Genomic DNA, 20159 nt, shown 5'->3' on the forward strand with positions numbered 1-20159 from the left:
AATGAAGAAAACGAGTTACAAATACTTACCAAGAAGCGTTTGGTGAAGAATCGCTACTAAAAGTCACCGTAGGGCGTGTGGAGGAGAAGAGCTCGTGTGAAATTTGGAAATAATCCCGTCACTGGTCTATTTTTGAGCTTTATAAATCACTGGGCAAAAATGCCCTTCGCGTTCGCGGGAAGGGGACCGCGTTCTCAAAGGGTAAACTGGGCAGGTCATCGCGAACGCGTGGAAGATAACGCGAACGCGTAGAAGGAAATGCTGGGGGGTCCAGGTTTGTTCTATGCGAACGCGTAAAAGGCCACGCGAACGCGATGGAGGGAGCAGCAACTCTATGCGTTCACGAACATCTGACTGCGAACGCGAAGAGGAAGTCTCTAGGGTCCTGAATTTGACTTACGCGATCGCGATTATGGAGATGCGAACGCGTAGAAAAGGAACACCATGGGCAGTGCGAATGCGAGCCTAAGGCCGCGATCGCGAAGAAGAAAAGGCCTGTGCAAAAATTGCAGAAATCTGCTATATTTCTAAGTGCAAAACCACTCCGAACCACCTCCGAATCACTCCCGAGCCCTCGGGGCTCCTAACCAAACACACACGCTAATCCAACAACATCCTACGAACTTAACCGAGCGATCAAATTGCTAAAATAACATCATAAACGAGGAATCAAACCTCAAAATCATCATTTTTCATTCTAACTTCATAAACTTTAAACTTTAGATATTTAGGTCCGAATCCGATTTCTACCAAACTTTACAGAAAGCGCTTAACACATATTTAAGACTTGTTCCGGGCATCGGAACCAAAATACGAGCCCGATACCATAGTCTTTTAATCAATTTTCATTCCATTTTCCTTAATAATTCCAGAAAAACAATTTCACAGAAAAATTCTTTTCCTCGGGTTCTAGACCTCGGATTTCGACTCCGGGCACATGCCCGAGTCCCATATTTTTCTACGGACCCTCCGGGACCGTCAAATCACGGGTCCGGGTCCGGGTCCGTTTACCAAAAATATTGACCAAGGTCAACTTTAATCATTTTAAAGCCACATTTTGAAAATTTTCACAGAATTTAACATATAAGCTTTCCTGCTACGCGTTCGGACTGCGCATGCAAATCGAGGCAAGTAAAAATGAGGTTTTCAAGGCCTCGGAAGCACGGAATGAATGAGGAAACAGGTGATGACCCTTTGGGTCGTCACAATATAGCTATATATAAGCAATTTATATTAGTATATACATATATAGTTTACAAGAAATTGCTTTTGATAAAAAAAATTTTAAAAAAAAAAGCCCGGAATGAAAAAGCCCGTTAGGCCCGTGGGCCCGACCCATTTAGCCCGGGACCATGTGGGCTTAGGACCGTCGTAGGCCGGTTCCACCCATTGGGACCGTGAAGCCCGGGATCGTTTGGCCCGGGACCGCCAAAGACCGGCCCGCCTAAGCCCGGGCCCGTTTGGCCCGTTTAGTCCCGGGCCCGACCCAGAATACAGCCTTACCTCGGCCTTATTGATCACTGCTCGACCTCGGCCTTATTGGTTACTGCTCGACCTCGGCCTTATTGATCAATTCGATTCGCAGGTTACTCATGACAATTGTCTCTGCATGTTGAATTTCTTCGATTTGATTTTGACCCATACACTGCCAACAAGTTGAATTAACCTTGTCCCAAAATCACGCAATACTGCAATAAATTTGTACTTAGTAACAACCAACACCTATCCCATAATCTCTCAAAAAGAGAAGTGAGAAGAAATAGAGCAAACAAACAAACATTCTTAATCTATGACGTATATACACCGTGACTATAACATGAGCATGCTCATGATCCCCTCCAAATTCTATATATATGGGTCTCTGTACTAAAACCACATACTAGTTACGATAAAATTGTAACTCGATGATCTTGAGAATTCAGGATTTGAAGGAAATCGTCTGCAATACATCTCCAAAACCTCCTTCTCTAACATACTGAATATACATTGAGAATTCAGGCCTTGCAGTTGCCTTCTTTTTCTTCTTGGTTTCAAACAGACTGAATATTGGGTGAATCTTACTCGCTTTTTTTGCTTCCTGTAGTTGAGTAGTCGCTCGGAAATTGTCCACGGACGTCACCTTCTTGGATAAAGAGCTAAAGAATTTAGCAGTAGCTGGAACTGTTCTGTTTCTGCTCAACTTTGGCTCCATTATTATCAATGGAGCAGAAGGCGCTTCCTCCTTAATCAATTCTTCATAACCTCTATAGTCTCTTCGTGTACTCATTGCTCTAAACATGGCTTCAATTAATTACTACAACTTACAAAATACTGTATAACACAACTTCCAAATTTCTTGAACTAGCTAGCTAGGCTTATTTAAAATGAAGCAAGAGATTAAATTAGAGATTGTAATATGAAGAAAACAAAGGATATGTTATATAGTTATATAGGTTGGGCTGGCTAATTAAGACTGTTATTTAAGTCGTATTAGTTGAGGTATTTTAAACTTTGATTAAAGAAGCTGCGGAAAGTTGGAAAACTTTCGAGTTTGACTTCTCGTGCCAAAATTAAAATCCTAATAATGAAGTATATAATGAAGTATATCTGGTCAACAACAATAATAATGGAAGTTTGACTAATGGAGCTTAAATATTCCACCAAGGCATTCTATGAAATATGAATGATAGATGTTGAAGCCGCCACATTCATCTAAGATACAACGGCTATTAATGCATGGACTGGTCCATAATGACTACAATTTTTAACTTTTCTCTTTATATCTTTCTTGTTGTTGAAAACAAATCAATGTGGATACATTATTTTGATTACTACAAGACCAACGTGGTTGAACGAGTACGTTCTGTTTTTGAGAGTAAGAAAAGTGATAGAACGTTCGTAATTAGCTTACAGCAGCTATATTTAAGTATTAGCAAACCAAAATATTAAGAGGTTGATAGGTAAATATGGACCACTCCTTATTTTGCACTGTTGCTTTGCCCTGGCAGTACCTTTCCAGTCAAGAGTTCTTTGCTTTAGGTACCCTTAATATATGCTTTCTTTTGTAATTTGCATTTTGTTCTATTAGTTTTAATAATTTTATATATACACTTTTCTGTTGAATTATACATGAGAACAAAATAGAAAAAAACACGAATAAGAAAATAAAAGATATGGTGCGTGCAAAATGGAAAAAGGTCAAGTCAAGTCAAATTAATGGTTAACACGAGAGTAAAGATTGTCATTAGGTTCCTTCCTCAGTTCGTCCCGCTAAAGACAGTAAAAATAGCACGGGCTAGCCAGTTTTTTGATTGGTCATTCAAAAATAGTCAGCATTTGCAAAGTTATTAAAAATAGCCACTATTTTGCTGCAACACGGAAAGTTCCAGCATAATAACTGGAGATCGGTGCACCTGTGTATGAACTTCCAGCATATTATGCTGGAACTCCAACACGCGAAAAGTTCCAGTATAATATACTGGAACTCCAGTACAATATACTGGAACTCCAGTATATTATACTGGAGTATTTTTCCGGATTTTGAACAGTGTTTTCGTTCAGATTTATCTTTACATGAAAAGCGGCTAAATTTCGATTACTTTTGAAACTGTGGCTATTTTTAAATGAGCACTTGTAAATCTGGCTATTTTTGAATTTCAACGGAGCCTTGTTGTAGTGTGAGTGGAGAAATATATGGTCCGCAGTAAATATGAAATAAAATGAAAAAAATTATACACTAATTACTGTTATGAAATTTTATACCAAAAGTTTAACATTGTGTCAAAAATGTAACAATATTATTACTAGTGTTCAAAGGGAGTATTATTTTGTATGTTTCAGTAAAGCTTGTCTCCAATTGTCAATCCCAAGCTATTTAAATTTGAGAAATTTTCATAAAGCACTATCTTTTAGTAGTAATTAGCCATCTATAGATACCATTTGCTATATTACGGATTATAGATACCTTTTATGTGGTTATAAGATGTATTTGATGTATTTAAGCTATTGTATTCATGAATACAGTAGCAAAAATAGGCGTGAATCAGGGAAATCCAGCTAATCAGTTGTTGTATTCGAATGTATTCGACTGTATTCATGGAGTGAAACATGGGATTACAGCTGGACAGATTATTGTATTTGACTGTATTCGACTATATTCACGGCGTAAAATAGGGGATTAAACTGTTTTTAAAACGGAAGTGAATCAATTAACATAATAGAATCCTAATACAACTCAATAAACTCAATTATAACACACAAATTTTGTATTTTTCAGTTATAAAAAAGATTCTCAATCGAAAAATACCCCAAAAACATAGCAATCTTCAGAGAAATTATATAATACATCTGAATACATAAATTATATTAATTAAAAAAAAACATATGAATACATTCATGGCATATAGCGAGACAGTGAATACAATAAAATACATAGAATACAGCGGGATACATTGAAATACAATGAGAAAAAAAGACACTGAATACAATGAGATACATTGAATTACAATGAAAAAAAAGATAGTGAATACAATGAAATACATAGAAATACAGCGAGATACATTGAAATGCTCTTAAAAAAAATTTAATAGAATCTTCAAATTGCTCAACCCCAAACTTCAGACGACCTATTTTAGTCGACGGTTTTCCGACGACCCATCGGATTCCGGCCATGATTCCATAAGCAATGATGAGAGAAAGAAGAAGAAAACGAGAAAGATCGCTGAAGAAGAAACGAGTTTAGGAGGAGCATGGGAAGGAAAACGACAGTGACAAGCCTTGGCGAATTCGACACTTGCTACATAGTCCCCATTACAATTCCAACAATAATGCTGATGTTTGCGGGCATGGACGTGACGCTGCCGCAAGACAACTTCTTGATCCGTAGCAGTTCAAGCAGTACCACTTGCCTCGCTATGGCTGCTTCCCCTGCTGACCCAGTGAATTCCCCTACGCCTTTGCACAAATCCGGTGGAAGGAGGAGGAGATCGAAAAATTTAATGGGATGGGGAAGAGAATGGGATGTATCAAAGTAGAGAGAGAAAGAAAATAGTGTAACTGATTAGCGTATTTAGTGGCTTAGGGCTAGGAGGTAACCAAAATTAAATATTTTGCTATAAACCTTAAAAGATATCTATAGAATATAATTTTTTTAAATGGTATTTATTTAAAATAAATAAGGTGTTAACCTTTTTTATAGGAGGTAAAAATTCCTTTAAATTTTGGAGATGAGATATTAATTCTCGTGATCTCTTTCGCCCCATGTAAGTTGAAAGGTTGATGAACTCAATCAATTAATTACTCCCTTTGTCTGTGTCGTGTTTCTCTTTTACACGCTCCTTAAAAAATATTAATTAGGAAAGGAATTGGACTACTCTACCCTTATTTATGTCTTAAGATATAATCCATCTTCATTGAATATTTATTCTATTAATGTGTTATCTCCATCTTCAAGAACAAAATTATTACTAAGGGTAAAAAGGAAAAAAAACAATCAATTTTGTCTTGAACTTCTAAAATGACAAATACTCCCTCCGTTCACTTTTACTTGGCATGTTTTGACTTTTCACGACCCTTAAAAAATAATAAATGAAGTGCATAATTTACGATGATACCCATATTAATTAACACATATTTTATTGGATTTGAGAAAACGATTTGAAATGAGTAATAAATATTGTGGGTATAACAAGAAAAAAAAAATTGTCTTCTCTTGATATGCGTAAAGTGCCAAGTAAAAATGAAATCTATTTTTAGTATACATGCCAAGTACTCCCTCCGTATCATAATGTGTCGTAATTATCTTGTGCATGCCGCTTAAGAAAGAATAATTTTTGACTACTTTACCCTTATTAAATGTTTTTTCAATTTATGTGTCATCTCTATCAATGGCATTATCGATATTTTTTAGCAAATGTGAATGCAATTGATTATTAAGGGTAAAAAGGAAAAATATAATCTATTTTGTCTTGAACTTCTAAAATGACAAATAATTTGAGATAACTATTTTTAGTAACCACGACACATATTATGAGACGGAGGGAGTAAAAGTGAACGAATGGAGTAATTTGAGACAACTATTTTTAGTAATCACGACTGTTAATATGAGATGGAGGGAGTAACTGTTAATCCTCTAATTTGTTGACTATTTTGAGAATTTGGTAAAACGAAGGTGGACACGCTAACCAAATTTTCACATTTCCAAAGAATACACCAAAATCCAAAAGGTAAGGCATATGGATCAGTAAGATGTTTCTTCAGCACGGTACATTTAATTAATTAATTCTATATATAGATAAGAAAGTGGCTGTCAAATAACCCATTTTCTTCCTCTCACCAACCAGTCAGTCATATTTGGTTAATTCAATGAAGTAACTTAACGGTGCGTTGAGCACGTGCATACCATCTAACATTACCACTCCTAACACCACCTACGCTCAAAGTAGTATAAAGACAAAGACATAAACATAAATAAAGCTCGTCTCATTGTAATTTAACAACTAGTTAGCCCAGTTACATAAGATTTTCCCCACTCTTCTACCTTTCATTTCTGAAAATGGCAAGTGAAGCTCATGCAGCTGTTCATGCTCCTCCGGCAGCGCCAACGGTTTGCGTCACTGGAGCTGCTGGATTTATTGGCTCTTGGCTTGTCATGAGACTCCTTGAACGTGGTTATAATGTTCACGCTACTGTTCGTGATCCTGGTACATTTTTCTCTCTTTTCCTTTCCAGCCACTCATCAATCCATACAAACTGCATTATGAGTAAACTTTTGCAGAGAACAACAAGAAGGTCAAGCATCTATTGGAATTGCCAAAAGCTGACACGAACTTGACGCTGTGGAAAGCGGACTTGTCAGTGGAAGGAAGTTTTGATGAAGCCATTCAAGGCTGTCAAGGAGTATTTCATGTGGCAACACCTATGGATTTTGAGTCCAAGGATCCTGAGGTACTATGAAGCTAGAACAGTAACAGAGTAACTCATCTATACTTTATTGCATTCTCACATTTCTGGCTGATCAATTCTAATGTAACACTATGACATTGATACACGTGACAGAATGAAGTAATTAAACCAACAGTCAGGGGAATGTTAAGCATCATAGAATCATGTGCTAAAGCAAACACAGTGAAGAGGCTGGTTTTCACTTCATCTGCTGGAACTCTCGATGTCCAAGAGCACCAAAAACTCTTCTACGACGAGACCAGCTGGAGCGACTTGGACTTTATATATGCTAAGAAGATGACAGGATGGGTACGTTTGGTTATTTTATAATCTTTTAGGAATACCATTTCTATGTACAGAAACAGTATTTTTATCGTTACTGCCTGGTAAATTATTTTCGTTGCAGATGTATTTTGTTTCGAAGATACTGGCAGAGAAGGCCGCAATGGAAGCAGCTAAAAAGAATAACATTGATTTTATTAGCATCATACCGCCGCTGGTTGTTGGTCCATTCCTCACGCCTGCATTCCCACCTAGCTTAATCACTGCACTTTCACTAATTACTGGTATGGTGTAGTCTTTAGATCTTATTACAAGGTACAGAAGATGAATACTTCCTCTTCTAAGTAAACACCATACTAATTATTTTAAGAAACAGTTTTTTACAATCATGGGTTTAATCAGATTGAGAATGCAGGGAATGAAGCTCACTATTGCATCATTAAACAAGGTCAATATGTGCATTTGGATGATCTTTGTGAGGCTCATATTTTCCTATATGAGCACCCAAAGGCAGAGGGAAGATTCATCTGCGCGTCCCATCATGCTATCATCTATGATGTGGCAAAGATGGTCCGAGAGAAATGGCCAGAGTACTACGTCCCTACTGAGTAAGCTCTTCATTCCTCTGTATGCCCAAGTATACTTGGCCCCTTCACTGAGTGATGGCTTGGTAACTCAATCTTGGGTATATAACAGGTTTAAAGGCATCGATAAGGACTTGCCCGTGGTGTATTTTTCGTCAAAGAAGCTGACGGATATGGGGTTTCAATTCAAGTACACTTTGGAGGATATGTATAAAGGGGCCATTGAGACTTGTCGACAGAAGCAGTTGCTTCCCTTTTCTACCCGAAGCACAGCAGATAATGAACGTGACAAAGAAGCCATTCCCCTTTCTGCTGAAAACTATGCAAGTGGCAAAGAGAATTCACCAGTTGCAAATGGTACAGGAAAGTCAACCAATGGTGAAATCTAGAACGGCAATCTTACAAAATAAAGAGGCGAGCATGCCTAGCAATATGTTTGCTCCTTGGTTCTCTAATGTAATCTTGCTAGAGGTTTTATAATACTAAATGAGTAAAATATTCAATGAATATATGGAATTTCTCATCTTGCTAATTAAAGGCAGCTGCACAGTAGGCAGAGATCCTAGGTATATTTTGCAGAGAAAGAGAATCTCTAATCACTGCAGGAAATCTGGATTCTAATACAAGGACGTGTATTCCAATTTATAAGCTTTACAAAAGCAAGATCTTGTGTTAACTTGAATTGATCTTGTGTTAACTTGAATTGAAACCCCATATCCATCTTTCATAATCCTTGGAGAGAAACTAGCGATAACAATAATAATAATAATAATAGTATAAAGATGATAATACCAATAATAATAATAATAATTTATTATTATTATTATAAGAACAATAACATAGTAGCACAATAACACAGCCTTTTAACAGAAAGTTCCATTTCAATGAATAGCCACGTTAGCCCATTTTCTTTCAGGGCCGATTTCTAAAGCTTGCGCTTACATGCAGAAACTAAAAAAATAATAAGAAAGAGAATCTACTCACTACTGTGCAAATTATATGTTCAGCCGAGCAACCAAGTCCTCCACTACCTCTCCTCAGAGTTGAACCTGTTCCATGCTTCCTGTAGACACAGAAGAATGATGACAACTATGAGAACTCAAAGCAGATACTAAAAGTGAAAGAAGCGTGGGAAGAGGGAGGTGTGAAAGCAGGCTGGAATAAAAAAAAAATTAAGGAAGAAGTAGAAATAAATTCTATGAGGTCAAAGATGATAGTCTGTCTTTACCTCACCCCCTAATAAGGCCTTACTGATTAGAGTAACAAATTTACGAAAAACAGACAATAGTAAGAATTTGACTTAAAGAAAAAGAGTGAGAAGGGGGAACAAATGAAACAAATAAGCCACGTGGTTCATCACATTACAAATTACTCAATGAAGTTCTTTTTTTTTTCCCAATAAGTTCTGCTACTGTATAGATAAAATACTGCACTCTTTGTCCTATTTTATGCGACACACTTTCCTTTTTAGATTGTCCAAAAATAATGACACATCTATAGAAACAATACAACTTTAAACTTCTCAGATTATACTCTAAAGAAAGAAAGACTTTTGAAACTTGTGGCAGCCATAGACGTTTGTGTTGTCAGATTTGTCCCCTTCCCCCACTTTTATATGTAGTCTTGCAAGAACTTGAGTGAAAGTGATAGGTTTACATCAATTAGAAGTACCATACACCATATCCAGTATAAGATATATGTCAAGTTAAGAGAAAACTGTGGTGCAAAAATTACCACATCTCAGACATTCTTTTATCAATGGTAACAAAGGTCCTAACAGTAACAATGATTAGGTCGATACAGTAAATATTCTCGTTCTCCGGCCAATTCAAACTAAGAGACAAACTAGTAACCACTAAGCAGCAGTAGAGTCTTGCATTAGTATACAGAACATTGACAGGTAAGATAAATTTAGATAAGTAAAGAAAGAAAAATGAGAAAACACACCTTTAAAAGATCAAAGACCTTCTCGCATACATACTTCTGCTGAATACTAGCACCTCGCTGTTGTAATTTGTCAGGATGCACACAAAGAGTAGCTTTCCTATAAGCTTTCTTCACCGCTACCGAAGTTATAACTTCTGTTAATGGAATTGGCTGCCAACCGCTATTAGGCCCAAGAATCTGCAAACGAGCATGGATACATTGAGTTTCTACATTATGGAGGTTTGGCCCAAAATCATATGATGATGATAATGTGTGAAAAAGAAGCTATATGGTACTATTAAAAACTCTAAATTAATCTTCAATATTGACATGTCATGCAGTCATATTTCGATGGCAACCAGAGCTTTCTCACTGCTATGATTAGTACTACATATCATAGGCGACAATTTCACTAGTTAAATCCTCCCATCTCCATATTTAATGGGTCAAATTTCTTATTTAGTAAAAAATGATCAGGAAGCATATAAAAGTTCGAAAAATGGACGGGACATTCTTTCACATTTCTGTTTCAAAACTGCACCACTGTCCTGTCAGCAAATGTTAGGAATGCTTGTTTTGATAGTTGCAGACACCCACACCAATTATTTAAAAGAGGTAATTAAATGAAGAGACAAAGAAAATGCAAGATAGAAAAGGCTCATCTGGGTCAACGTTTAACTTTAGCCAAGTTAACATAATTTGGCAAAGGATAGTAATAGAATAAAGAAGCACTTCCTGACACATTAACTTCTTTCCATTTTAAAATAACTACAAGTAAATGAGAATGAAACACCTTTCACTTAAGCAGTTAAGTGACTAAGCAAGGTAAACCTGTAAAATATAAATCAAGAACTATTTCGCCTATCCTGATGGATATTTATTTGATACAGAGTTAAACATGAACTTGGCAATATAAAGAACTTAATATTTTGATTAGCTAAAGAAAAGTATTTATCCATATAAAGAATTAGAAGAGCAAGCATACATATTGTAAAGTTGAAAGCAATGCACGTAGATTGCCTTCTTTCCCGCTTGACCACCTTTTCACTTCAGCATCCAGAGTTTCAGACAATCTCTGCACAGGAATCCTCAAGTGAGACAACATGAAATCTAGATGATTCATGATATACAGTATTGCTCAAAGAGATGGATACATACATTTCTCTCCGCTTGCTCCCTCTGAGCTAGAAGATCACGCATATTTTTCTCTGCTAAGGCCTTAGCCTGAAACAAGAACAAGATAAAAGATATTACAAAAGAAAAAAAAACCATAAAAAAGTACTTCTAATAGGGAGGAGATGATTAAGAAGCACATACCGCACGCTCAGATGTTCTGCGGTACCTCTCCAACCGAGCTTTACATCGTTGAGGTGATTCACCTTCAATGCCTACAAAGCATTCAATCTTACTAGAAGCTTCACTAGAAAAATCTAATCTTCTTAAGAAAACCTGAGGAGAACTAGACTATAAACGAAAGGAAGGGAAAAAAACAGTATTGGTGCTTCATGTACATACCAGCATGAGCTGAAGAGTATGAATATCTCAATTTTGAGGTTTCTGTGCTATGATGCGCATGTTGTTCCTGTCAACAAACCCCAATAAGTAGACAGCTGGCATGCATTTCAATGTTTAAGAGGGAAAAGAGATACTCACAGAAGAAGAGCTCTGTCTCATTTCGTTGGTCCTAGAATAAGCAGAAAATTTTTCTGAAGATGATCTTTCCACTCTTTCACGTGACTCCTGGATAGCCTTCTCAGCCATTGCTTTCTCGAAAGCTCGTTGCCGAGCCTCTGCAGTTGCTCTTTCTACTGCAGCACGCTCCGCCCTGAGCCTAGCCTCTACAGATGTCTGCTCTGCTAGAGATCTTTCCCTAGCCTCTGCAGATGCCTTCTCTAATCTTTCTCGGGCTTCTGTCATAGTTCTTTGTCGTATTTCAGTTGTAGCTCTCTCCATGGAAGCTCTTTCTACTCTCTCACGGGCTTCAAGATATGACCTTTCCAGAGCTTCACGAGTCACAGACATACGATCCTTCTCTCTTTCTCTTTCTCTCTCCCTCTCTTCTTCTAACTTTCTCACATATTCTTCCTCCAATTCTCTTTCTTTTGTCAGTCTTTCGTCCATTTTTTGTGCTTCAGGAGTAATGATCTTATTTGAATCTCTCTCTTTCTTGTGGGGACCTCCAGTTGCTGTTCTCTGGTCTGTACTTGACAACACTTCAACATCCTCTAGCACAGCAGCCAAAGCATCTCCAATTTTCTTTGCGTTTGTGGCCCATTCCCTGGCAAACTGATGAGCTGTAAACTTTTCTTCCGTAACTCCCTGGTTAGTGCCAGACAGAACAACCTTGGAGTTCATTCTTGCCCCCTCAGAATATGTTCCGTTCCTATGGTCAGGGTGATTAGCTGTAAACTTTTCCTCTGTAATTTCCTGGCTAGTGCCAGACTGAACTCCATTGATGTTCGCTGTCAGACATTCAGGAGGTGTAACATTTGTTTGATCAGAATGATCTGCCGTTTCAGGTGCTGTCTTCTTCATTCTATCAGACGCCTTACCTATGCAAATACCAGCTTCACTTGAATTGGTCAATGGCACATTCGAAGAAGTAGACCCTATTGCATCTGCTCTTCTGGTTTGGTCTTTTACATGTCCCAAGACATCTTCTCTCTTGCAAACAGAGTCGCATCCATCTTTAGGCAGCAGATTGGTCTCTCCAATTTCTGATTCTCTGTCACAATTTTGCAACTCAGTTTCCAATTTCTCATCTACTTCGCGGGAATGAGCTGATTGAGTTGCTTCCAGCTTTCCAATGTTCTCCTCCAGCTTCTTAGACATTTTGTTCACACGTAAAGTCTCATCATTTTGTTGGCGGGCCCAATGAAATGCCATAGCATCCATGTGAACTTCCACATTGTTGTTCTTCAATACAGATCCAACCATCTCAATAGGTGCGCTATCTTCGGTCTGTTCACGCAATTCTTCCCACTTATTATCACATGCAGTTGCTTGTTCAGTTCCGTCAAACTCACTGGACTCTTCAGATATGTTCTCAAATTCTACTTTGGAACCCATAGGGGATTTCGTCCTACTCTTTTGCTGCTCCAATACCTCGGTCATATCCACATCACCATCTTCTCCTTCACATGCGCCATCCCCTCTTCTCTCAGTTTCTTCTCCTTCATGAGGCTCATTTTGTTCCCCTTCATGCTCTTTCTTCTCGAGAGCCACTCTAAACTGGCTCTCCTCTTGCACCCAGTCAAAAGAACCTTTTGCATCCTGATCCTTTGGGTCCCACTTGAAATCGGTCTCTTTGTCTCTCTCATTCTTCTCTTGTTTACAAGCCAACTCCGAATTCTCATCATTCTTTTCTGATCTAAAATCCTCCTTTGGGCTCGTTGCATTCTCCTCCTGGTGAAGAGCGCCTTCATCTCTTTCAGAAACTGCATCACGTTGCTTCTTCCTTTCCTGCTGGACTATATCCTTTACTCTCTGTCCATTTCCTGTTTCATCCTCATCATCACTAAGCCCTCCCTCAGATTCTTCAATCTCAGACTCTACCATCAGCTTTATATCATCAATGTTTATAAATCCCTTTTGATCATCTAATCTTCTACTGCCACCACTCACATTCTGGCCACCTCGTCTGTTGTCCTCTACGCTTTCATGAGAAGTGCTGATTAGCGTCTTACTCGTTCCCGCTTGCTGGTCCACTTTAACATGTTTCTCACTCGTACTAACGTCAGATAAGCTTTCTGCTGCTTTTACTGTCTCCTTATGCTCCAATTGACCACCCAAATCTTCTTTTGATCTTTGATGCGTAATACCCCTTTGGTAAGACCCTTTACCTACCTTTTCTTCACTTCCCTCTTCGCTATCCAGAGCCTCCTTTGCTGCAACACTGTTGCAAGTTTCTGGATGGTCAAGTCTGTCAATGGTTGCTTCAAAATGTCTGTATTCATGTGATTCAATATTTCTCAGCAAACCAAATTCATTCTTGACTTTCTCAGAAGACCTAGAAGATGGGTAAGTTTCAACTACTTCAAAAAATTCTGCACCTTCCCTCCATGCAACTCTACCTTCAGCTTTATATGGTGGTTGAGATGACATATTAGGATTACCCTGCTCACTTTCTTCACTTTTTCCAGTAAACTTGAAATGTTTTTCTTCTTCAGTATTAACTGAAATTACCTTGGTATTCTTAAAGACTTCGTCCATTTCTTCAACACGCATGTTTTGTGCCATGTCATCTTTGTCAAATGTCTTGCTTGGTCTTTCTTCCAAAATACCATTCTCCAAATGGAGTTTTGAGTAACATTTTAGATCTTGCTTCTTTCTCTCCATTAGCTCTTTTGCACTTCTAAGCTTTGCTTGAGCCTTCTCCATTGCATCTTTTATAGCTGCAGTAGACGCCACTGCTGATGAACTTGCATATATGTCCACATCAAAGTAAGATTGTGGATTATCACCTTGCTTTTGCTCAAAAGCACAACTTTTTGAAGCTTTGGGTCTTGAATTCAGTCTATTGGAATTTCCTTTCTTGGCAGCCAGGCCAGGTGGTGGTCTTGATGGTGGTGGCAACCCTGAAGGCCTAGTTCTTAAACTGATATCCGACACAGTTAAGAATGGCTTATCTGGAGTACAACTAGCTTCACTACATGTCTCCGGAAGTTTTGAATCATTTCCATGAATGATATAACTGCTGCTCATATTTCGTGACGTGCTTCTTTTGAATCGCTTCTCTTCTAAAACCGATCCACTCAAGTCCACATTGTGCTTGAGATCAAGAGTTTCCTGTCTAGGTTGTGGCTCGGTGTCTTCTTGACTTCGAGAAGCCTGATTTCCACTGACCATGTAAGTATATCCGGGAATAGCATGTAAATGTGCTACATGCGTCATGCCATTTGATACAACGCCATCGCTCCTCTGGAAAGTCTTGTGATATGAAATGTTGAACTGCTTGGTGCCATCGGATGAATGAGGAACATCAGCACTAGAAGAGCTCTGACTCCTTTCAGAAAAAGCAGAAGGATCTGATTCATCTGACAGGTTCTCACTTTGAGCTGGACTCCTTTTATCAGGAAAACAAAACATAAATAAATAAAAGATAAAACTATAAACCCCATTGGAAGGAAAAGTCCTTTTTTTTTTACCAGTTCTTATTGAGAGCACTGAAAAAAGAATAAAACTGATCCTACTAATTTTAACAGGCAAATTGAAGAAAAACTTACCACCCTAACTACCAAAGTGAAATAAGATTTCATTAATGAAATTTGATTGATACATTCTGTTGATTTGTATAAGTTCAGACAGAGACATGTAAAAGACACCTATAACTTATACCCAAAAAAAAAAAGATAATTACTTTCAAATAAAGAAATTAGCTCTTTGCCTAGATAAACATTTGAATTCATGTACTTGTTGCAAGAATGAAAATCCAGTACTCCTATTAGAATATTCTAGACTCCTTTTTTTACTGACATTTTTATCATCTGAAGGCCCGCCGGCCGGCCTAGACAAGCTCAATTGTTCAATTGTTGAAATATAAACAAGCTCACATTTTTTCAACAGAATTGGAAAACTAAACGGAAATTGAAACCAAAAAGTGCATGATAGAACTTTTTTTTCTTTCCTTTTTTTTCTCCAAATGCACAAAAAAATGAACATACCAGGCCTCTTCAGAAGAATCATAACCAGAGGTAGACTGACGAACCAAATCCTCATAAGAGAGGGCAAAATCAACAACACTAAACCCTCCGAAAATCTCAGAATAGTCAAAATGAGAACTATGTACATCGAATGAAACCTGATCACCCTCGTCCTCAACAACCGGAAGATCCAAAATGGGAATAGAGGAAGCACGAGAAGAGTGAAAACCTCCGAAAATCTCAGTATAATCCTCGTAACGAGGAGCTAGTGTTGGTACCCCGAACTTCGGCGGACCACCAAAAACGTCGTCGTACAATGACTTGCTTGCCGTTGTTATGAACCCGCTTCCATGGTGGTAACTCTTTTTAGCAAATGAATGTGAGAGATTTTCCATGAGAAATGTGGAGAACTCTGAAGAGAAAATAGTACTCCTTAGTTCAGTGTGAAGTCAAGAAAGAAGAATGAAGGGGTAGTATGGGAATTATAAGAAGAAGAAACTGCTTTTGCTTTTTTGAAACTTATGTTAAGGACATTTTAAGAATTTTGAATATCGAGGAAAACTTTTTGGTTAAAATATTTGGGAGTGATCGGCCATTATCGTTAGTAGGAAAAGCGGAAAAAGAAGAAAGACAAAGATGGCAGTAGGCGTGGTGACAAAAGAGTAGGCCATTGGCCAAAACTCCGGCAGCTTTCTGGGGACGTTATACATATTGATGCTCTTCATCCTCAACAGTCAACTGAAGGTTTAGACATTTTTAATTATTTTTTCCAAATCTACCTTTATTGGATGAGTATTAATTTAAATGAAACGTTAGGATAAATTAGAAAAATACTCTTATAGTTAAGGTTATTTACGTATCTTTTTAAGAAGATAAATGGAGTATATTACAGATATTTGTAAGTGAAAAGATAAAGTAGTTGTTTGGTAGGGTGTACAAGAATAGTGCGGAATAAGATGTATTAGTAATGCATGGTTTAGTAATGCAAGCATTAGTTATGCCGATATTATTTCTTATTTACTGTTTGGTGTGGTGTATTAAAATTATAATGCATTGCATAATTTTTTTTAAAAATAGTTATTTCAGAAAATACCCTCTATATTCTCTAGCTTTAAGGGACTTTAAGGACAATTTTGTCTTTAACCATACTAATACATGCATTAATAGCCTTGGTATTACTAATGTCATGATTTTTTATGCATTACTTATGCATAGGATAATATCAAGTATAATGTATAACTAATACAAATATTAATTATACACAGGTTAAAAAAATATATCAAACAAGGTATTAGCAATGCATAGAGTTAATATTTGTATTATTTTTTCTAGACCTCAAGAGATGCTTAAGAAGCTCAAAATTAAGCAACTGTCAGGGTCAGACTTATTAAGCATTATGGATTGCACGTAGACTTGGCCCCATTCCATGTATTTCAATTTTTCAAACAACTAATCATATAACTGCTCTGCGCGCCTTAAGTTTCTTTAATATAAATGTATGTCAGAACTTAAAAAAATAGACTTGAAGCCTATTTTTAAATAATGTTGTATACGATCAAAATCGGGCTAGCCCTTCGAGATTGGAACATCCAATGCTATTTAATTTGTGTGGTTTGCATTTATTCTTTTATCGTCAATTTCAATACTAATTTATTTTTCTTAATTTATATCAAGTTATATCACATGTCCTTAAAACCGCGTATAAATCAAATTGTTATCCGATTTTAGGGTAAACAATTTGGCGTCCACCGTGGGGCTAAGGATAATAGTGATTACCTGGTACAAACTTTCGTGACACATACTATTTTACACTTGTTCTTTGAAGTATCTTTGATTACGGGACTAAAAAATGTCGAACTCTCAGTCAGCATCCCAACACATTGACAATAATTTTGGCCACCACGGCAAAAATGATAACATAGCACCAGGGAACGATGTACCCCCGGTTGGCCTCGATGGAGTCCCGACTGTAGATCCAATCCACGTCAGTTCATATGTAGCCATCAACGAAAATTTGGCTGTCAATCCCGAAATCAATCAGCCGCTCAGAGCGCCCGTGGCGGCGGAGATGGCGGGATCAGCCTGCGGGTGATCTTTGAAATGTTGCAGGCTCAGCAAGCAGGAATAGCCTAGCTCCAAAACCAGAATCACAAACCAAGCAGGGTCGAACTCGAGCCATCCCAGGAAGTTGTACACAGGGTCGAATCGATTTCAAGGAAATCGAGCGAGAAAGAATCGGAGACTAATCTTGCTATCATGAAGATGCTCGAAAAACTGACAAAGCGAATCGAGTCAGGGGAAAAGAAAATCGAGGAAAACGACAAGAATGTGGAAACTTATAACTCCAGGGTCGATCAAATCTCGGGGGCACCACCAATATTGAAGGGACTGGATTTCAAAAAGTTCGTATCAAACCTTTCCCCCCGAGTGCGGCTCCAAAGCCAATCCCCAAGAAGTTCTGCATGCCCGAGATTCCTAAATATAATGGGACAACCGATCTGAACAAGCACGTCACCTCTTACACGTGTGCTATCAAAGGGAATGACTTAGAGGATGACGAGATCGAATCTGTCCTACTAAAGAAATTCGGAGAGACCCTGTCGAAGGGTGCTATGATATGGTACCATAATTTACCGCCTAATTCTATTGACTCGTTTGCTATGCTTGCAGATTCTTTCGTAAAGGCACACGCTGGGGCCATCAAGGTCGAAACTAGGAAGTCGGACCTTTTCAAGGTAAGGCAGAAGGACAACGAGATGCTCAGAGAATTCGTGTCTCGATTCCAAATGGAACGGATGTACTTGACACCGGTCGCCGTCGATTGGGTTGTTCAAGCCTTCACTCAAGTTCTCAGTGTTCGAAGTTTAGTGGCTTCACAGCAGTTGAAGCAGAATTTGATAGAACACCCAGCTGTCACTTGGTCCGATGTGCACAATCGGTATCAGTCAAAGATCAGGGTCGAGGACGATCAACTTGGGGATCCTTCTGGGTTCGTTTATCCTATCAGACCCGTCGATGGAATCAAGAGGGATGATCGAGAACCAAGGTTGAATAGAGACTGATATCAGCCATATAGTGGAGACCCTAGGAGCAGCGGGTCTGGGCGAAACTCTGCACGAAATGAAAGAAGAAATGATCGAGGTCCAAGCTCACGGGGACTGATGAGCAAGAATGGCTTCGATAGATCTATCAGTCCCAAAGAGGCACTACAATTATCGGAGTACAACTTTAATGTTGATGCGGCTGCCATCGTATCGGCTATCGGACGCATCAAAGAAACCAAGTGGCCTCAACCTTTGCAAACTGATCCAACACAAAGGGATCCCAACCAAATATGCAAATATCATGGCACACATGGCCACAGGACGGAGGATTGTCGACAATTGAGGGAAGAAGTAGCCCAGTTGTTCAATAACGGTCACCTTCGAGAATTTCTAAGTGACCGAGCTAAGAATCACTTCAGAAACAAGGACTCCAACAAACAAAATGAACAAGACGAACCCCAGCACGTCATCCATATGATCATCGGAGGGGTCGATGCTCCTCAACATCCGAAGATGAAACGCACCAAAGTGTCAATCACAAGGGAAAAACAGACTCGAGATTACTTACCAGAAGGGACTCTATCTTTCAACGACGAGGACGCAGAAGGAATCATGCAAACCCAAAATGATGTACTAGTAATTTCTGTAGTTATGAATAAAACTCGAGTTAAACGTGTGCTAATTGATCCAGGTAGCTCGGCCAACATCATTCGATCGAGGGTCGTAGAGCAACTCGGCCTACAGGACCAGATCGTACCTGCGGCCCGAGTGCTAAATGGATTCAACATGGCTTGCGAAACTACTAAGCGAGAAATAACGTTGCCGGTAAATGTAGCCGATACTACCCAGGACACCAAGTTTTATGTAATCGAGGGGGACATGAGATACAACGCCCTATTCGGAAGACCATGGATCCACAACATAAGGGTCGTGCCCTCGACCCTTCAACAGGTATTAAAATTTCCAACACCAGATGGGATAAAGACGGTTTACGGGGAACAACCCGCTGGAAAGGAGATGTTTGTCGTAGATGAAATAATTCTAATATAAACACTCTCATCGACAAAGGACTCAGGTTCGAAAGCGAAACAGGAATCCCAATAGCAATCATCGATGCCAACCCCGAACCAATCGGACAAGCAAGGGATTGACGAAGACGATGACTACGGGGTTTATAACGACCCGACCGGTCGTTTTGAGTTCTAGCGCTCCGTTTAGCAGTCGGAGGCCTGTAACAACTCCATTGCAGGTATTACGACTTGTATGCGTGGTCGGAATTTAGTTTCGGGAAGTTCGGAGTTGATTTGGGAAGAGAATTCTCATTTCGGAAGCTTAAAGTTGAAAGAATGATCTAGGATTGGAATTTTGAGTAAACGACCTCGAAATCGGGATCTGAAGGTTCCAGCAGGTTCGTATGATGATTTCGGACTTGGGCGTATGCCCGGTGCGAGTTTTGGATAACCCGGGAGCGTTTTGGCGTCTATTGTGGAAGTTAGCCTTTTAGAAGAAATTTCTTAAGTTTGGCTTGAAGTGCATTTCGGTGTTATCAATGTCCGTTTGGAATTCCGAGATTGGGAGTAGCTCCGTATGGTGATTCTGGAGTTGGGAGCGCGATCGGAAGTGAATTCGGAGGTCCGTGGACCATTTTGGAGCCATTTGGCTAAAGATAGAAATTTGGAGGTTTTTGAAGAGTTTGACCGGGGGGTTGACTTTTTGATATCGGGGTCGGAATCAAATTTCGGAAGTTCGAGTAGGTCCGT

At 38.8% G+C, this 20159-nt stretch overlaps 2 protein-coding genes across 2 annotated transcripts; one reads left to right on the top strand and one right to left on the bottom strand.

Moving 5' to 3' along the window:
• Nucleotides 1-6447: 6447 nt before the first annotated feature.
• Nucleotides 6448-8296, top strand: LOC109208181 (dihydroflavonol 4-reductase). The gene is made up of 6 exons (XM_019371235.1): nucleotides 6448-6680; nucleotides 6755-6924; nucleotides 7036-7230; nucleotides 7328-7487; nucleotides 7619-7811; nucleotides 7900-8296. The coding sequence occupies exons 1-6, from the start codon at nucleotides 6533-6535 to the stop codon at nucleotides 8174-8176; spliced, it is 1143 nt and encodes a 380-aa protein (XP_019226780.1). The 5' UTR covers nucleotides 6448-6532; the 3' UTR covers nucleotides 8177-8296.
• Nucleotides 8297-8585: 289 nt separating this feature from the next.
• On the bottom strand, nucleotides 8586-16075 carry LOC109208180 (auxilin-like protein 1). Its single transcript, XM_019371234.1, has 8 exons — nucleotides 15377-16075; nucleotides 11367-14778; nucleotides 11229-11295; nucleotides 11031-11101; nucleotides 10872-10937; nucleotides 10699-10788; nucleotides 9735-9911; nucleotides 8586-8850 (listed from the first exon to the last, which is right to left on the bottom strand). Exons 1-8 carry the CDS (start codon nucleotides 15748-15750, stop codon nucleotides 8815-8817), a joined length of 4293 nt encoding a protein of 1430 aa, XP_019226779.1. The 5' UTR covers nucleotides 15751-16075; the 3' UTR covers nucleotides 8586-8814.
• Nucleotides 16076-20159: the final 4084 nt, after the last annotated feature.

Source organism: Nicotiana attenuata, unplaced genomic scaffold (genome assembly GCF_001879085.1).
Source record: "Nicotiana attenuata strain UT unplaced genomic scaffold, NIATTr2, whole genome shotgun sequence".
NCBI lineage: Eukaryota > Viridiplantae > Streptophyta > Magnoliopsida > Solanales > Solanaceae > Nicotiana > Nicotiana attenuata.